The sequence below is a fragment of the Ursus americanus genome, chromosome 4 (assembly GCF_024610735.1).
Source record: "Ursus americanus isolate L20-20 chromosome 4, mUrsAme1.1.p, whole genome shotgun sequence".
Taxonomy (NCBI): Eukaryota; Metazoa; Chordata; class Mammalia; order Carnivora; family Ursidae; genus Ursus; species Ursus americanus.
The window spans coordinates 60,457,473-60,477,914 of record NC_142130.1 but is presented as its reverse complement, the minus strand read 5'-3'; the positions used below and the strand labels follow the sequence as shown (position 1 = coordinate 60,477,914).

Sequence of the window (20,442 nt, the reverse complement as noted above, 5' to 3'; positions counted from 1 at the left end):
TTTAATTATTTGTATTATGAAAATAAATAAATTGATTCATTATTTTTCATAGTTACCGCTATAGTACCAACACATAATATTTCTTCAATAAAATGTCATTGAGGAAACAAATGGATGAGGCACATCTAGGCAGGCATAAGCCAGTTAGAGTCTCATTCTACACTAGGCACACCAATGACATCCATGTTGCCAAATGCAGTGGATCACTCCTCAACCCTCATCTTTCTCAGCTACTAGGAGTATTTGACCAAGCTTGTCATTAATTTATCTTCCCCTTCTAGAAACTCTTTCTTCATTTGGTATTGCCTAGAGTGTAGTAGTTTAATGGATTCCAGTCTGTTAAGAAGATGTTGAAAATTTCTGAAGGGAATAAACTTGAGTATTTCTCAAGTATGGATAGGATTAAACAAGGATTGATCTTATATTATGAAGTAAGAAGTATACCATAGGCTTTATCTGATACAAAGTGAGATTCTGGTATTAATGTCCAGACTTTTATTGCATTGGTATAATGTCCAATCCTTTATTCCAAGTATAGTATTGAAAACTATACTAAACCTAGCTCTGTTTTGAGCTACACTTCTCTTCTTGAAAAGTCCTGGTTTCCAGGTGATGTTACTGTGAGTTTTTCGTTGCCTTATATCAACCTGCCCTAACTCAGTTGTTTTTATTCCAAAAGAGAACCCTTGCTTTCATCTGCAGTATTCTTTTATATCAGCTACTCTTTTAAAAAAAATCACTTGAGGTACTCTATTTTTAACAGTGGAATTAGTAAGAAGGCATTAATTTTGCCTAGTAATGCTCTATAATTTATTATTTATATATTCCTTTCATAGTGCTGTAGCCCTGCTATTTTCTACCCAAATATAATAATGGAAAATAAATTTTAAACTCGGCTACTTTTATTTGGAAGCATAATTTCAACATTAGGTCTTAGCTGAAAACAGGTCTCTCATTGTGCAGAAACTTGGACTCTAACACACTTCCTGTGCAGCACTATTAAACCTCCTCCATCTGTAGCAGTTCAAGGTTTTACTACTTAACTATTTCCTGACACCATGACTACTTAAGCTAAAGGGTTTATCTGCTTCTGTTTTTATATATCTCATTGAAATCAGGTCACATTTACCTGAACTTATCTTACTTTTTAACCCTTGTTAGGAGAAACTGATTAAAATATTTAAGTTGGACTGATAATAATAAAAAATATATATAAATTCTTTTTCTAACTCTCTTCAGAACTCTTTGTTTGCCAGGCATATCTGTGAAAACATTTAAACCAGAAATTTTGGAGAACAGTATGATAAATCAATTAACTGAGCACCAAAAACAACCTTTACTTGAAATATTATGATTTTCAATTTTGCATAAATGTTATTACAGGGTGTATTCTTTGCTAGGGCTTCCATAACAAAGTACCACAGACTGGGTGGCATAAACAACAGAAATGTATTTTTCTTAATGGCCAGAAGTCCAAGATCAAAGTGTTGTCAAGGTTGGTTCCTTCAAGGGTGATGAGGGAAGGATCTGTACCAGGCCTCTCTCCTTGGCTTATAGATAGCTGTCTTCTTGCTCTGTCTTCACAAAGTCTTTCCTCTCTATGTGTCTGTGTCCAAATTTCCTTTTCTTATGAGGACCCCAAGTCATAGTGGTTTAGGGCCTGCCCTAATGATCTCAAGGTTATCATCTCTTTATAGAACCTATTTCCAAATATGGTTCCATTCTGAGGAACTGGGTATTAGAAGTTCAACACTATGGATTTGGTGGTGGTGGGAAACAATTTAGCCTATAACACATGGTTAAATGCTTACCCATTTCATGTTATTTATTTTATTGGAATAATTAAAATATAATGTTCTTCTTTCATAAGTTGAGCAAATATTTATTAGCTGAACCCTGCTAGGTACTATTGTAGACTAGAAGACAGGAGTGTTTATGAAAAATTAAAGTGGAATTTCTTAAGACCATCAATGTGCTTTCTAGCTTACCATGGTTCCTTTGCATCCCGGTTGTGCCCAGCTAGCTTTATACTTTCATATGATCTGTCCCTGCAAATACATAAATTTTCAAGCACTCCACTGGATTCTGTAGCTACACAGAGAATTTGTACAAGATCACATAAATTTACCTTCAGGGAAAATGGAACCTCTTTGGAGAAAAATGTTTAAGCAAATCGATGCTGTAGGAAGTAGTATATCTAAGAATAGGTCTATTTAGGAAGTGATGCTAGTGCAGAGCTGAGAAACAAGCGACTCAGCCTTAACTTAGTGGAAAGGAAAACAAAAATCTTCACTGACAAGGTGCCATACGAATTGGCTTAAAGATCAAAGAGTAGCTCACTGAGTAGACACTGGGAAGCAGCAAAGCTGGGAAAACAGGAATTTTGATTCCTATTTAAGTGAAAGAATGACGCAGAAGTGTCTTTGGGAACTCTACTCCCCCCCGCAAATAATCATGATAAAATCCAGAAAAAAAAAAAAATAAGCAGAACCAAATCAACAGAGCAGTGTGATGAAGAGTGCAATCTGTGTGCCAGAGTGCCTGAGTTCAAATCTCCTGTCACTTCCTAGTGTGTCAACAAGATCTTGTGTAGTCTTTTGGAAGTTTAGTGTCTTCATTGGTGGAAGGAGATATTAAGAATCCTTTATCCTTTAGGTTAGTTATGAGGATTATATTAGATTATACATATCAATAACTGAGAAAAATGTGTGCTTAATAAAAGTCATTCAGTGCATGATTATGTTGGGGACTAGTCAAGCTTGGTGAAAGAACACCACAATCCAAGAGGAGAATCCTAGGCATTTGTTCTAGAAACCACATTATGGTGTTCATTAACTTACATTTGACACCTAAAGTACTATTGGATGGTTGTTGATATTAAAAATACTGTACTCTGGGCCCTCTTAGATCCAGATTTATAGGGATTAGAGTTAACCATCTTCAAAATCACAAGGCTAATATTTTGAAGCAGTGAACTATGACAATGGATAAGGGGAGAATACACTATGTAGAAAACCAATACTATATATATATATATATATATATATGTATATATATATAATAAAATAGTATTTATTTTATTATATTTATAAATTATATTTATTATATTTATTATATTTATAAATACCACTAAATGGTATTTATAACAACCTAAATGATTGTGGGATTTAAGAATTAGCCCTCCAATAACCAGAGTATAAAATTAACTAGGACATCTCACCAGAACATTTTCTTTCAAGTGTACTTATAAAAATCTGTAAAGTTTTCCTCAGTTTAGTACTATAATCCTAATTCATTACACAGAAGTGACTTGGGTTCTATATTTTGAAGAGGATCATAATGCAAACAAACTGGTACATGTCACCATTTTAAGTGCCAAATAGCTCTGGATAGTGCAGGCTTCTGGAGGCATGTAATTTTAGGAAAATAACATTGGGAACCATCCTGCTGCTAATCCAGCACAGATGACTGTTTTAAAATATACCAGCTTTAGCTTCATTTGACCAAGAGATCAGAACTGGGCATCAGTTATAAAATTAGAAGTAGAATTTAGAAAAGTATTTTTAAATTAGCATGTTTTCGCACACCTATTATTTATACCTCAATTTTGGATTTATCTGTGGATATTCTCTGAAATATTTTGTAGAAAGTTGAACAAAAATTAGTTTTGGTAGTAAATAGAGGTATAATGACATAAAATTGTAGTTTATGTTAATATAATATTTGAAAATACAAAATAATATATTCTGTTGAATACCTTCTCTTTATGTGGGCCATTTACAAGGAAGGAACATTTGAGATACAACCTGCAAATAAATGGTCAAACTGTGAACAAAGAAAACAAGAACTCTGTAACTTAGGTCGCTGACTATGATTTTTGGATTTCAGTTTTTTTTTTTTTCTTAAGTTCAAAATTGCCCTGAATGTAATTATTAACTATTTCCCCAGTTGATAATGGCCTTGACATTACTGGGAATAATTGTTCCAATTTGATAAACTTATTTTGTACAACTTAATTTGTCATTAGAAAATTTCTCTCAATCATTTTTATTTAAATCAATTCCTTTTTCTTTGAAAAATTTTGGTACACAAAATAATGTTCTGAATATATGCCATTTAGTTTTGTAAGTTTCTCCCAGTATGTTTACTTGCTATCTAAATATTAGGTAAATAATATTGGACCATTTTTCCATGCTCACAATGTTTAAATTTTCATTCATCCTTAAAATTTTATGAACATCTCATGTAGTACACTTATCTCTAGTCCTGAGCATGTGGTTTTTTAGCATTCCATCTTTATTTCATTGTTTTTACTTCTAATCACATTTACTTTGGGTTGTAAAACACTATACACTATATATTGTAGAACATATATGATCACAGTTTTTGTAGTGGAATATTTGCCACATTTATTTTGTTTATAGATGTCTTTAAGTCAGGATTGAATTAGAGTTTAGTCTATTCTCAAATATTCTTTTGGAGTGTAGCTTTTATTTAAAAAATATTAATATTTCAAAACATGCTAAAACATACTATAAAATAAAAGAACAGGTTTCATCTAAAAATAGAGCAATACCATGCTTCTGGATTTGTTTCAAACCCATTAATCCTGTAACCAAGGGGGAATTTCCAATTGAAATTTCTATGGGTAACTAGTAGATCAGTGTTCTACCAAAACTGACATGAAAATCAGTCCTTACTTTCTTGCAGAGGTAGTATGGTATATTGACACTAATATAGGACAGAGCATAAAACCTGAATCTTGGTTGGTCTAGTTGGACCCTTATTAGCATTGTGACATTGGATATTTTTATCTCCAGATGTCAATTTCTTTACTTGTAAAGAAAGTCTCAAGGTCTCTTTACATGGTAAATGGATTATTCCAGGCTCTGTATCCATGGAATCCACTGATTTTTTTTCTGCTCAATTATAAAATGTTTTTTAAAAAATTACAATTACTGCCTCAACTTCTTCTCTTCTATACCCTCCTTAATTCCACAAAGTTTTGGGAAAACCTCTGCTACCTATAAAACAAAAAAAAAAAACATTTTTATAAGTCACCAAGTCAGCAATATCCTTCTGTTTTCTAGTTTATTCTTCTTAGACCATATGTTTTTTACTCTATTCTTCATATTAAATTAAAAAAAATCTTGAAATTCTCTCTTGTCTGCTGTCTCTGACTTGTTTTTTTCCTATTCCAATCCTACCTCTATAATTGCTCCTTTTCCAGCAGTATTTACTATACTTAACTTAAAAACCTTTTTGTGATGTGGAGATGATTTCAATATAGATGCTTTGAAAGAGCAATTTTTATAAACGTTCCATTTCTTTCATCAGCTCATCTTTCTCTTCTTAACCTCTAAATACAAAGCATTTCAAATACGGTCTCTAAAATTCCTTTTTTTCTTTTTTAATCATCGTAACCATTCCCAAAGCTCTAATTATGCAACTTCAAAATCTGAATTTCTACCCTTATACCCCGTTAGTTCCCCCTGACCTCTAGATGACCTTTCTAACCTTTGAAAAAGTCTTTGTGTTTCACATTGACATAACAAACTTGGCTTATATTAAACAAAACTGATCCTCTTCTTCCTATAACTTTTCCTACCTCTATTGCTGCCTCTCTCTGCTAATGACATTATTTTTAAGTCACCAACACAGATCAGTGGAAAATAAGAAAGGCTTAGTAAGGGAAGAGTTGTGAGTTTGAGTCCAGGTTCCACCGTTTAACAGCTGTCCAATTTGGGGCAAGTGGTTGAATCTCTTACTAAGCTTTCCTTTGTCTCCTTTGTAGAATTAGTTGATCATAGCACCTGCTGCATAGGGCTTTTGAAAGGATAAAATGATGCATTTCTGAGAAAGCCTGTTACTAGTAACATCCTCATAAAATGGTCAGTATGATTATCAAATGTTAGCTTTAAAACCTCAGAGTCAAAAAAATAAAATAAAATAAAACCTCAGAGTCAAGCCAAATATCTATCAATTGCCAAGTCATAGTCCTACTCCTGAAATATTAGTCTCTTTCAAAAATTAACCCATTCATTTTCTCATTCAATGAATGGATGATGTGGATACCTGTCAGGCGCTGGAAATCAATAATGAGCAAAATGGCCAAACTCCCTTCACTCTCCCTTAACTAACCACAATAACTCTCGAATTCTTCTCCCTCCACTCCTCCTCCAAACCATCCGAAATGCTCTTGCCAAAGTGATGTCCCTAAATCTGATCTTTGTTTGAATCTCTTGAATGATGAGAAAAGCCTCAGTTACATTCCAAACCATTGACAAGATCATCTGCCACTCCTCCAATTTTCTACTATTCTCTGTAGAGCTGCCAGATTGAGGCTCTGCAATGTAAGTCTTGTTGGTTCTCTGCTCAGATCCCAGGATTAGACCTTAGTTCCTCCAACTTTCCCACTCTGCCCCTGCTATATTCTTTCCGTCCCTCTTCCTAGGACATACCACATACTCCTCAGGGCCTGCTACTTCTTTTTCCTTTGCCATGAATGCTCTTTCCTGATGCGTCCATACTTCTTTACTCAAATATTTCCTCAGTGAAGTCTTCCTCTGCCATGAGCCATCCTTTCAGGGTTTTATTTAAACATCTCCTTTCTGGTGAGGTCTTTCTGGGCTGTTGGTTTTAAAATCTCCCCCCCCATCCCCCTGCCATACAACTGTCTCCTTGCTTCCTTTATTTTTTCTTAAAACATACCACTACATAAGAACACAAATTTTATTCTTTATCTTGTTTGGTTTTTATTTGTTTCTTAGCCTCTCTTCCACTAGAATGTAAGCTCCTGGAGGAGAGAAATTTCAGATCATTTTTGCTTGCTGTTATAATTCTAACACCTAATGGAATCCCTAGTGTATAGGGGGTGCTTAGTAAGTAAATGCTCAATTAATCAAGGAAGCTTCATCTCTCACTTAAGCAGCTTCAGGATGACCAAACTCATTTGGTATTTTTGTGTTTGTATGAGTTTTTCCATACTGTTTCCTGTGCTTGGAATGTGTTTTTTTTCCCCCTCTTTCTCCATCATCACCTGTTTTTACAAGTCAAAATTCCACTCATGTTTAAATTTCTTGCTTAATGCCACCTCCTAGCTGCTGTTGTCTTTCTCTGGTTTCACACTGGTTGTTGCCATTCTTTGATGGATAGATCACATTCTCCACCCTCCTCTAATGTCCCACACCCAATCTATCATCAAGTCCTTTGGCTCTACTACCAAAATATTTCCAGAGTTTGATCTATCCTCCACCAGTAACATCCTGTCCTCTGTCACCTGAGCTATTATAATAACCTCCTAACGATCTCATTTCTTAGACCTTTTCTCCTCACAGTTCATTTCCTACACAGCAACCCTTAACCTTTTTAATACATGAGTCAGACCATGTCACTCTTGTGGCCAAACCCTTTACTGAATTCTCATTCTCTCTCACATGGTCAATGAGGACCTAAATGCACTTATATTCAACTACCTCTCTGATCTGATATTTCATCACTTCATGCCTGGGTCGCTCCATTTCAGCCACAATGGCTTCTGTGTTCTGCCTAGATTTTAACAACATCCTCAGTCTCATAGTCAATAGAGTTTGTGCTCTCAGCCTGCGATGCTTTATCAGCAGATATTCTCTTGGCCTGGCTTCTCCCTTCATTCAAGTGACTGCAAAAATGAGACCTTATTCCCAGTTACCCCATTGAAAATATCATTTTAATCAACTCACCGTGTTCTCTTAACCTATTTTTATCTCAGTTTTTCTTTGTAATGAGCGTCACCACTACACCTATTGTGTGTGTTCCTGTGTGTGTGCGCTTACTCTTTGTTTTCTTTCAAGTAGAGCATAAGCTTTATTAAAACGCCGTGTGTTCCTTATTATGTTTTTCACGAAGAAGAGGTCCCCAGGGCATAGAAGAGTACCTGACCTATAGTGAGTTTCTGTGGAATAAATGAATGACTGTCTAATGTTAGACTTACAGACACATATTTCTGTTTTTCAAAATGTAAGATTTTCAAGGGCAGGAAACCATGACTTTTGCATCTTTATCTTAATGGTAATACCAGAAAACAATTTTGTCATATGTAAGTGCTTGATATGTATTTGTTTTATGTAGTTAGTAGGTAAGAACTATGTAAGCACTTATTAACTATCAATATCATCTATTAAGCAACTGAAAAATCCTATGTGCAACTATTATTATCTCCATGTAGACATGAGATAATTGATACAACACACGGACTAGTATGGAATAAAAACATAATAACAATATATATTTTTATTTATTAAATTATAAAATATGAATGGGGCACTTGGGTGGCTTGGTAAGTTAAGCATCTGACTCTTGGTTTCGGCTCAGGTCATGATTGGCAGGGTTGTGAGATCGAGCCCCATGTCTGGCTCTGTGCTCAGAGGGGGGTGGGCTTAAGATTCTCTCTGCCTCTCTCTCTACCCCTCCCCTCTGAAAATAAATAAATAAATCTTAAAAAATTATAGCATATGACTGTTAATATGTTATGTAGATAGATTATATTTAAAAAAAGAATAGTGAAAGGAATTGGAGGGCAATGTCTAATAAAATTACAGAACTATATATAGTACCTGGTAAAGTGTGGAATATTATTGGCAAAACTTTCACTCCACATAGAATATCAAATTTATCATAGCTAAAAGACAGCAGACTCATTTATAATAAAAATATGATGTAGTCCAATATTCAGTTAACTTGTCATTTATTATATTTATTGAATTTCAAAACAATGAAACAACTACACTTGTCACAATCATGACGATCTTAAATGAATTTGAAGAAATACTAGACTAGTTAAAAAAAAAAGAAAGGGAGACAAGGAAAGCTTGAGTTTAAAAAGTATTTGCATTATTTTATAAAGAAAATTATAAGGAAAAAAAATCTGTGTATTCTAATGACATTTTCTGTTAACTTTCTCTCAGCAAGAGAGAGAGAGAAAACAGAAGTGAGGTGGGGGCAGAGGGAGAAGGAGAAGCAGGTTCCCCACTGACAAGGAGCCCAATGGGGGGCTAGATCCCAGGACCCTGGGATCATGACCTGAGCTGAAGGCAGCTGCCTAATCGACTGAGGCACCCACATACCCCAATTTAGCTTTGGCAGAGTAATAAAATTTGTTTACTGCTTCCTGGGTGTTCTTCCATCTCCAGAGTTTACTATTATTTTTTTTCCCATTTTATAGTTGTGTAAATTAAATCATAGTCTGTTGAATCTCCTATTAATTAGCAGAGCTAGGTTTCTAATCCGGGGTCCATTTGTCCAAAGAGTTTAGACTTTTAATCTGGGTTCCCCAGGATACTCAATGGAGAAAGGATTAAAATGTTCCTGTGAAGTAGGGTCCCCCCCCCCCCCCCACCGGCCGTGGAAAGAACTAAAGAAGTCTGCAGCTTTAAAATCATTGCTGTAAAGCAGCTTACATTTCAGGGAATTGCTCTCAAGAATTACACTTATTGTGTTAAAAATAAACTTAGTTATCTGAAGATCTATGAAACTTAGCATATGTTCCACAGTGACATGAGTTAATTTCATTTCCGTCACTGTGAGTGCTCCACAGGTATATTGTAAATTGCTATGAATTACTGTGGCTGTGACCCATTATCATAGCAGGAAATTACATGAATCTCACAACTGATATGAAATGTACTGCTGTCACTGCTATGCATTAATTTCTAAGTAGTTGGCCATTTGTAATAATTCTGTAAATGTCCATCTTAGCACAGTTTTCAGTCTAGACAAGTTAAGCCAATGTGCATGGAATTTCCCCCCATTATTTCCAAGCAGTTATACTGAATTCTAAAATTACCTTTCTTTGGACAATTTCATATTGAACATTTTCCCAAGAATTGGAAACATGATAGTTTCAATGTCCTACTCCCTAATATTCAAGGGAAATTTATTTCATAAAGAGTAAAGTCATTTGGATATGTATGAATAGGAACACAGAATGAGAAAACCTCTGATAAATATAAAAATTTTTCCAAATTTTATGGAATGGATAAATGATTTATTAAATTATGTGTTAACCGCATTGACTTCTTTACTGAGATAAGTTTTAGACAGTGGTATACTTCATGGTTATTGTCCTAAGAATAACATATTTGCAATTATGTTTCTTTTACATTATAAATAGAAATATTTCACTTTTAAAACCACACCTCTATAGGGCAAATTACGTTTTCTTGTATTTCCTTTGATATTGACCTTTATCCCCTTGCAAAAAAATAAATTCAAATAGCACATTTAATTGAAAAATGTTGACAATGGTGAATTTATATAAATTTCCCCATGGTATATTTTATATTTTAGTACATCATATCTGTTGCAAGTCAGTTCCTCTGGCTAGAAATTCACTCTTTTTTGGTAGACCTTTAAGCATTTTGATGCGTTTTTGAAAGTTTTTCCATTGCCACCCCACCATCTCCCAGATTTTAAGATTCTTTTTCTTCATCTTCCAAAATTTTGTCACCATCTGTTCCAAAAATCTTTTTTCTCTGTTTATAGAATTTTAATAGACCAAGTTTTAAATATTAAAAATAAAAAAGAAGCATGATACAGATTATACTTCCATCATGTTTTATATATTTTCTGAGAGTGATTTTTTCTTTTTTTTAATTTAAATTCAATTAGTCAAGAATCTTTATCATAACTTTACAGACACATAGTTTTTAGAAATTCACTTCCTGCTTCTTTTTAAAAAAATGCAAAAATGCTTATAAACATGGAATTGGTTTTATATTTACTCAGTAGGGCCACTCTTTGAGACATAACTATACAAAATACTGATTTTTTTTTAAAGATTTTATTTATTTATTTGACAGAGATAGAGACAGCCAGCGAGAGAGAGAACACAAGCAGGGGGAGTGGGAGAGGAAGAAGCAGGCTCATAGCAGAGGAGCCTGATGTGGGGCTCGATCCCAGATCGCCAGGATCACGCCCTGAGCCGAAGGCAGACGCTTAACCGCTGTGCCACCCAGGCGCCCCTGATTTTTAAAATTCAATGCATTATGTATCCAAAAGCATACTCCTGTGCTTTGTTAGTTATGTAATTTAATATTAGGCACATTACGTGATATTTAATTTTAGTAAATTTAGTAAATTGGCTACTTGATTTTAGGCACAGGGTTAGATGTTTGAGAGGGGAAGATGAGCCAAACCAGAGACTGTGTAAAGGAGAAAGAATAAGAATAAAGAAATAAGTGACTATGTCTTTTTTTTTTTTTTTAAGATTTTATTCATTTATTTGAGAGAGAGAGAGACCATGAGCACAAGCTGGGGGGAGTGGCAGAAGGAGAGGGAGAGAGAAACAGACTCCCCTCTGAGAAGGGAGCCCCACGCCAGGCTCTTTCCCAAGACACAGGGATCATGACCTGAGCCCAAGGCAGATGCTTAACTGACTGAGCCACCTGGGTGCCCCATAAGTGACTATGTCTTTATAAAATGAAAGTTGATATAACAATGAATATAACATAAGGACAATATATTTCTTAAGTACAGGTACCTTGTCTCCTCTAAATTATTGATATAGAACTTGGCACACAGTAGTTATTCAATACGTATAAATTAAATGTTCTTGAAAGGAGATATGTAGAATCTAATGAGAACACTGTTTCATAAGAGAAAATTTAAAATAAATGTATTTATTTATGTGCATGTTCCATGATATTTTTTCTGTCCATTCTTGCAGTATTTCAGTAGAAACAGGAATCTTTCTGAGATATTTTTTAGGCATCAAAAAGTTCTAATATAATGAGCTGTCTTACTCTCTGCATTTGTGGGTGTATCCTGCATACATTCATAAGAAACACTTATATCCTTTTATAATCTTTTGGGAAATGTTCAGTGTACATTCATTCAATAGAGGTCATCTTTTTAAGGCCACTCTTCTTGATTTTGCAGTGGTCTTTCTAAAGCCCTCTCCTTTTCCCTGGAGAATCAACCCTCAGTCTAGAGCTGACCATGTACCTCTCTTCAGTGGTTTCTCACTGTAGCAAATGAAAACCAGGCATGCCAGGTGATGTTTCCACGTCGGCCCTGACCCCTCTGCTATAAGTAACTGCCCACAGACCACCGCTCAGTGCCCTGTGTTCTATCCTAACTGGAATCTAGTTCCTTGAACAGGTTCTGTTCCCACACATGAGATAGATAGATAGATAGATAGATAGATAGATAGATAGATAGATGGCACCATTTTTCCACCTGTAGAAGTTCTATCTTTATTATCTGTCCATCTCTTCTTCCTTAATGTTTTCCCACAATTTCCTTCCAGTGGAAATGCTTCCTTTCTCCACAGCTCTTTGCAGTACCTTGAAGAGCAAGCGTATCATCCTTTGCCTTATGTGACACTTTGCCTCTCTCTCCAGCATCAACTTCTGGATAGCAAAATTCACATGTTACTTATCTTTTTACTACCCACAGTTTCTAATCTAAGCTTTACATAGAAATATTTAATAAGTGCATGTAGAATTTAATGAAACTACTATGAGAGAGGCATCTTAGAATATCGAAATCACCACAGAAAATCATGGTAGGAAACTACCAAACTATAGCAAACTATAAAAAAAGTAACATGTCTAAAACCAGTTTTCTGGCCTTCATGCCAGGAGAAATATGTGCTTGAAGGTAACCCTCCCACACACACTGTTTACATCTTTTTGTAATGCACATGCTTTGCATTTACCACCAGATGTGAAATAGAAGAACACTATGTTGAGATTTACTTTATTTGTTATAATAGAATCTTACAAATCTTTGTGGGAGGTAGAAGATGAGGTTATTCAGGTGAGCTTCTATAAGGCATGTCTGGGACTTGGCAAATCCAAAATCTTCAAACAGATGGATGAGGGCTGAGGAAAAGGCCATTCTACAGAGAAGGAGAAGTGCTATCTAGAAACTTTAGACAAAATTTCTGAGGAGATTCACAAGTCTTGGAAGCTGGTATTGGAGTATGTAGCCAAGTCAAGTAGATATCAGAGAAAAATAATCCAGTTGGCAGGTTCATATAACATTGGTTCTCAATCTTAGGGGTATGTTAGAATAGCCTAGGCAATTTAAAAAGAATTAGTTTGGATAGATGCCCATGAAACAGTATTTTTAAACAGGTCCTTGACTAATGTTTAGCTGGAAATAAGAACGATTGATGTAGGGAATTAGACAGACTGTGTGGTCAGAAATATGGCACACTCGTCCACAGGTGCAAAGATGTGGCAACTGCCCTGAGATCTCAGCACAGTACCACTGACTCCCAGCTGGAAGGAAAATGACTAAAATCAAATCATGGAATGGAGGAGCAGGGGACACTCTGGTTCTTGTCTCAGTCCAGAGGTTTAAGGAACTGAGAATTACTGAGAATGAGGATGGAACCATTTGTGAGTGTGAGACACTGGCTAAAGAAAGTAAGGACAGAGGATCCAAGGTAGACCCAGATAGGGGACCCAAGAACCACCACCCCCAAAAGCTTTCTGAAGGCACTGCCGTTAACAGGCTGCAGCTTATTACAACTACAGAAAGTAACATGGTGCATCCAATGTTCCTGAGAATTCTGCACAGGGCTCTTATATCGCCCTGGTTCTAACTCTTTGTCTCACTCTCTGAAATCTTTTGTTGGCTTTCCTTATTAATAATCTCTGGCTTTTCACTCCTTTCTTGATTTTTCAATCCTTGTCAGTATACTTGACCCAAGTGGGATGTTGTCCTCTCCATTTAAATAAGGCAATTCTAATTTGATGATAATCAACTTTCTGCCGAATACTTAGGGGTTAAAGTGGCTGGGGGCGTGGATTGTAGTCATTTTAGGAAGATTGTCGGCCATATCGCCCCAGGCAAGCCCCTTTTGGGCATTTCTATTCTTAGACTCTAACCACACCTTGTTACCTGATACTGGCTTTCCAACATCAAATCCCCTTCTCTCTCTTCAATCCCTGGTTACAAATGTAGTTCTCTGATTTGACCAAAAATCAACATCAACAGCAAGAAAATTAAGGAAAAAAAAAATGTATTCCTCATTTGTTTCAACTGTTTTATCTTATTCTACCTTTTCATGTAATACTATTAGAAATATATATCTGTGTCTGTATGTATGTGTGCTTTTCAGACCAGATTGGGCTAAAAAACTATGAGTAAATGGAAATATAATGATTTTTGTAGATATAGCTGTGCCTGACACTTGATGGTGACATTCTTACTCTAAGGGATTATGCATCTCCAGCTTTAAAATGCTGATGCATGTTAAATGTTCAGATATTTCTAGGATGAACACTGAATTTTGAAATAGCTATGTGTGTGTACAGATGGGAATAAACCTGGGAGTAAGAAACATGAGTGGAGAAAGAATAATATGAATCAATTTAATATCACATACAATTATTGAGTGCAAGATTAGTCATCATTAGCATCATTATCACATTGCAAAGTGCAGAATTATATGTTTCTTATTAGCCATTGAAATGCAAATGTAATGTTGTAAACACAAGAATATCAGTGATCATTTTCTTTTTATTGTCATCTGTAAATTTCTGAGAAATTGGCTTTAAATTTTATAAGGTAAATCATGGGAAGTTCTTTTTCTTACTTTTCAAGTATTTCCCAAACTATGTTAGCCTATGCACTAAACATATTACAGGTTCTCCTCTCTTAAAGAAAATGTAAGCATTTTCCTCCATACTCCCTTTAAGCAAGTAGCTAAAAAATGTATCCAAGAGAGTAATTAATATAGAGTATAAATCCTTAATTACTATAATTAAGATTTATCAGAATGATGGTTATTAGGTTAAATGTTGATCAATTATTAAAAATATGCTTTCCTCTCAAAATACATGTTTCACTCAGTGACAAGGAACTGTTCTATCTAGAAAAATACAAATTGTCTCTTTTGTATCCTACCCTGTGTTTTGATAGTGGGGAGGTTCATTGTGTTTATGCTTCTGGGAATAAGTTTCAGAATGACCTTTTTAGAGAAGGAAGTCTGGATACATGATTTTCTTATGGTTGTAATAATTTGGAAAAAAAAAAAAAAAACAACGAAGAACTCAGCTCCGGGCTTTGTGGTCTAATAATAAAAGCTCAGAGTAAGAATGTGGGAATTAGGAATTGTTGATTTGGGGGAATTTAACCTTTAGAAAAAAATTTGAGTTCTTCCTAGTTCTGTATCCCCTTCTGCTGAAGAAAACCCCTTGCTGAGATTTTTTTTTTTTTTAATTAGGAAAATGAAGGGAAATATGCTTTCTTTGTACCGCCTGATTCTATATGTCACCAAGTCTATATGACACCCATTTTTCTTTTTCCAAGTTTTCCTTGGGACAATTACTATGGCAATATAGTATTTCTAATAATTTATGAACATCACACATTAGGTCTTAGAGTAGGAAGAAAGGGTAAACATGGACATTCTTTAAGTTTCTAAAGTGTAAACATTACAGCCATAGCTTTAATTAATGATTTCTGTTGTTGCTGCTGCTGTTGAGAAAATGCTCACTTAGGGATTTTATTTCTACTGTCTTTAGTCCCCAGCAAATGCTAGGGCTTGGAACTTGCTGTTTTTGCAAGTGGACTGAGATGGCAAACCACCATCACTTAACAGGCAATTTGGTCTTCATTACAAATTAATGAAGTGATAATTGTTCTTTGCAACCTTTTATGTGCAAAGCATGCTGGTGCTGTTTGCATTATCTTCTTGCAATTTCTACCTCTGCATTCAAGGACTTGTGATAGCTTGCCAAATTAACATTGAGAGGAAAAATGTTAAACTACAGTGAGATCTCTATAATTAAAATCATATTTTATATCAAATGATGAAAATCTCTATATGGTCATTACCTCTCTTTGATGTCTAGTAAAATACTATTCATAGCAGAATATATTTACAACCAGTTCATCAGTTGAAGTACAAACTCATATATATTCTGTTAAAAAAAAAAAAGACAAAAAGCCCCCCAAAAAACCTTGACCTAAAAAGTTTTAAGTCACTTAATTTATTTTTAAATAATGATATCCATGATCTAATTTTCTGTAAAATGTCTATGTAAAGCATTTATTCTATGGAGTCTTTTCCTAGTTCTATCATAGTTCTTTACAATGCTATTATAGAACCAATGTAAATAGATTCTACGTAATACTGAGTTTTTAACATCAGAGTTTTTTGAAGTTCCAACTCTGTTCACTCTTTATATTCTTCTGATATTAAACATGTAAATGAATTTTACTTTGACTGTGACTTTACTATTAAAGGCAACTCAGTGTAAAATCATCAGAACTGAGAATTATATGTACACCTTTTTTCTTAAGAGATCCTTGTATAATACATTCATAGAGTGCATGTTTGAAAATGGTGTATTAGTGGATATTAAAAGTACCGGGTGGGCATTTTCTTTTCTTATATTAAGATATATTTTGTATATCATGTCTAGGGGTTTCTAAAACAGTCTAAATTTATTCCTTTGTTGGACTTTTGGTATGACAGTGAAGTCAAGCCAATTTCGCTTCCAGGAAATGGGTACCTCTCTTATATTCTAGACCTTGAATGATTAAGATTATTAACATAACTAGTGCTTTTTACTATTTGCTTTTGTTTTGTTTTTAGGTTGGTAGAGAGCAAGGGAGAATAAAAGTTTTTAAACTGTTTATCATATAGGTGGGGTCTGCAAATTGGATTTGATAATTCAAACATCTTAATGTAAATAATTGTTTTTCTAATGTTGTTAAAGGCCAATAAATGCTATATTTCTTCCTTGTTGTTACCATCAATTAAATAAATTAATATTTTATCTAGTGCTGTGACTGGAAGTTATGGATTGGAATTCCTGTGTGTTTTAATATATAAAAATAGAAAAATGTTCATATATTTTAAATGCCATCGATTTAGTCAAGTATTGAAAACTTGCCATTCCTGATGAAAATAATTAACTCTCTTAATGGAGAAAAGAATTTAGAATGTATTTCTAATGGGTGTCACAAGGATTTTATTTATATATTTATTTACAAAATTAAAATATATTCTGTTGTAAGAAATTTATATTTGTACTCCCTTGAATGATTGCTACACATATTATGAGAAAAATGATAATTTTTATACATCTCTCAAAAGATGAAATTGTGTGCTGCATATTATGGAGGTTATGAAGAGGTCCAAAATGTAGCAAATGCAGATGAAACAAAATTAAACTAATCTTAACATGCATCATGGATTAAAATTATAAATGCATAAGGCATTTAATAAAGGTTATATAGTACATATGGGAGGGGAGAAAAAAAAGAGAGAGGGAAACTATAAGAGACTCTTAAAGATAGAGAATAAACTGAGGGTTGATGAGGGGGAGGTAGGGTTGGGGATGGGTTAGATGGGTGATGGGGAGTAAGGAGGGTACTTGTGATGAGCTCTGGGTGTTGTACATAAATGATGAATCACTGAATTCTACTTCTGAAACCAATATTGAACTTTATGTTAACTAACTAGAATTTAAATAAAAATTGGGGAAAAAAACCCGCAAAAGTTATATAGTACAGAATGTTTCTTAAGAATGGCACGGGTATGGAAGGTTTCAACGAGAAAAGAGCACGGTCAAGTTGGGGTTATACCATAAACAAAAGAAGATCTAACATGGCTTTTGACAACAGTAAAAAAGTTCACACTGACAAGGACATAGTATTTGAAATATGTAATTCACTAATCTCCATTCAGACTTTTAGAAAAACATAAATATATTCTGGAATTGGTTTTTGGAAGAATGCCAATACCAAACTAAAGAGTTTGAAGTTATTTGTATAGACAATGGGCAGTCTAGAAGGCTTTGAATTCAAGTATGACATGACAAAAGATAGGTTTTCCTGGCAACATAAGGCAAAATTTGGCATGGCAAAAGAAGTGTAGACACAGGTATAATAGTTAGAAACAGAAGGTATAATAGTTGCAGAATTATAAGTACCACCACAAAGGACATGATGCCAGCTTAAAAGCTTCCCAGAACCCATTCTAAGGATCACAGAAAGCAGTGCTTCACTGTCCTAAAAAGTCTTGAAACTTTAAGTGTTTTTGCATTGAAAAAAATGTTGGGATAACCTTAACCGCTGTAATAACAAAAACCCAAATAGCCACTTATTTCTTGCTTGTGTAAAATTCAATGTGAGTAAAAGATATTAAGAATTGAATTGTTCACTACATTTACATCTTCTGTTTTCTGTGTGTAACTATTCGGTTTTTATTCTGTTGGCAGGGGGAGGGATGTTTGTATTTTTACTTCAAATTTTCTTTCATAGTTCATCGACATATATTCCTTAAAGTGACTGAGTATGTTAAAAAATGTCATGTATGGAGATATGTGGTAAGGATATCATTTAGATTCTCCTTATTTTGCCAGATTTTGATTTTACTAAATTCTGGACCAAATTGGGAAAAGATGAATAAAAATTTATTTTAGGCAGCAGTATTTTTCATTCTCTTTTTAAATAACAAATAAAACACAATCAAAACCATATGTACAAAAAACCATTTCATAGTATTATTTGAGATAACTGATTTGAGGTTTTGATGCTGGAGTATTTGTCTAGGTAGAATCAATTGCTAAGCAACTTTTTTCCTGAATATCCCACAAACCACAATACAATTCAAATGTATTCATCAAAATTATAAATTATTCAGCATCAATGAACTCGGAGAACCTTGCAAATAATGAACCTACTTATAAGAATGTTATGGAGTTGCTCCATGTCATGATCTTTAATGAGTAACACTGAAGTTTCTCTCTAATAATTGTGTATATCCTGTGATTTCATTAACACCGTCATCTTGCATTCATTATTCTTCATTATTCTTCATTCATTAATTCTGCCTCTCATTTTCTTCTTCTTTGATTCTTCAGTGGGAAGAGATCAGTGGTGTTGATGAACATTACACACCCATCAGGACTTACCAGGTGTGCAATGTCATGGATCATAGTCAAAATAATTGGCTGAGGACAAACTGGGTCCCCAGGAACTCAGCTCAGAAGATCTACGTGGAGCTCAAGTTCACTCTACGGGACTGCAATAGCATTCCATTGGTTTTGGGAACTTGCAAGGAGACTTTCAATTTGTACTACATGGAGTCTGATGATGATCATGGGGTCAAATTTCGAGAACATCAGTTTACGAAGATTGACACCATTGCGGCTGATGAAAGTTTCACCCAAATGGATCTTGGGGACCGTATTCTGAAACTCAACACTGAGGTTAGAGAAGTAGGTCCTGTCAACAAAAAGGGATTTTATTTGGCATTTCAAGATGTCGGCGCTTGTGTTGCCTTGGTGTCTGTGAGAGTGTACTTCAAAAAGTGCCCATTTACGGTGAAGAATCTGGCAATGTTCCCAGACACAGTACCCATGGATTCCCAATCCCTGGTGGAGGTTAGAGGATCTTGTGTTAACAATTCTAAGGAGGAAGATCCTCCCAGGATGTACTGCAGTACAGAAGGCGAATGGCTTGTACCCATTGGCAAGTGCTCGTGTGATGCTGGCTATGAAGAAAGAGGTTTTATGTGCCAAGGTAAGTCTTCTCTATTTTCCTTAGAGTGGTATTGCTCACCTGTGAGTTTATTTTCATTGAGTAACTGAAAGAAATGAACCCAGCCTGAAGTCACTTGGCAGAAAAACATGCCTCAAACCGAACAGAGTCTATTTATAGACCAACTTTATCTCACTTCATGTGCTGATCCACAGTTTGTTGTAGAAATATTAACAGTTTTTGACTGTGTGGTGCTGGCCTGTACCCCATGAGAGGTGTTACATATGCTATTTTTAAGTTTTGTCTGCTATTTAATGACTCTGGTATTGTAACTCTAGATCAACTGAAAGAAAAAAAAATTGGCCTCTTTTATGTAGAGGGAAGAAACATCATTGGCACTCAGGTAATCTAATTCTAACAGAATTAGATACTGTGTTGACTATGTGTTTTTCTATCTCAGGGTGGTACGTACTTCACTGTTATAAAATACAGTCTTCGGTGATGTCTGTGCATCAAATACGTGTTTACTTACAATGCATTAGTGCTTTAATAAAAACGATGTTATTTTAAAATCCAGGGTTGATACCTTGGTGTTTGAAATATAGAGAGGTAATTTTAATATATATATATATATATTGTTTCATGGTTTGGCCCTTTAGGCTGCCCAGGAGAATATCTGTACCACACCTTAGGTTGGAATGCATATTTTATCCTTAATATAGTAGCAAAGAATCTGAATACTGTCACCAAGTTGATTTTTATTAAAATGCTCTTTGCACTTGAAGTAAAATTAACTAAAAATAATCTTTTTTCATATAAAATTTGATATATCAGATGAAAACTTCCACCTAATCCCCAAATTTGTTAATTTTGCATTAGACAAGGTTTAAGAACACACTGAAATTATTATTAAAATTTAAAATGTATAAATACATAGGAGAATTTAGCTACTTA

The 20,442-nt window shown here is 34.6% G+C and overlaps 1 protein-coding gene across 2 annotated transcripts in view; it reads left to right on the top strand.

Annotated features, from left to right (window-relative positions):
* Positions 1-20,442, top strand: part of EPHA3 (EPH receptor A3) — a 349,268-nt gene that overhangs the window by 76,979 nt on the left and 251,847 nt on the right. For both annotated transcript variants that reach the window (XM_045785404.2, XM_087861715.1), the window contains exon 3: positions 18,870-19,530. In XM_045785404.2, the coding sequence (XP_045641360.1) occupies positions 18,870-19,530 (661 nt within the window). The remainder of the gene's footprint in view (positions 1-18,869; positions 19,531-20,442) is intronic.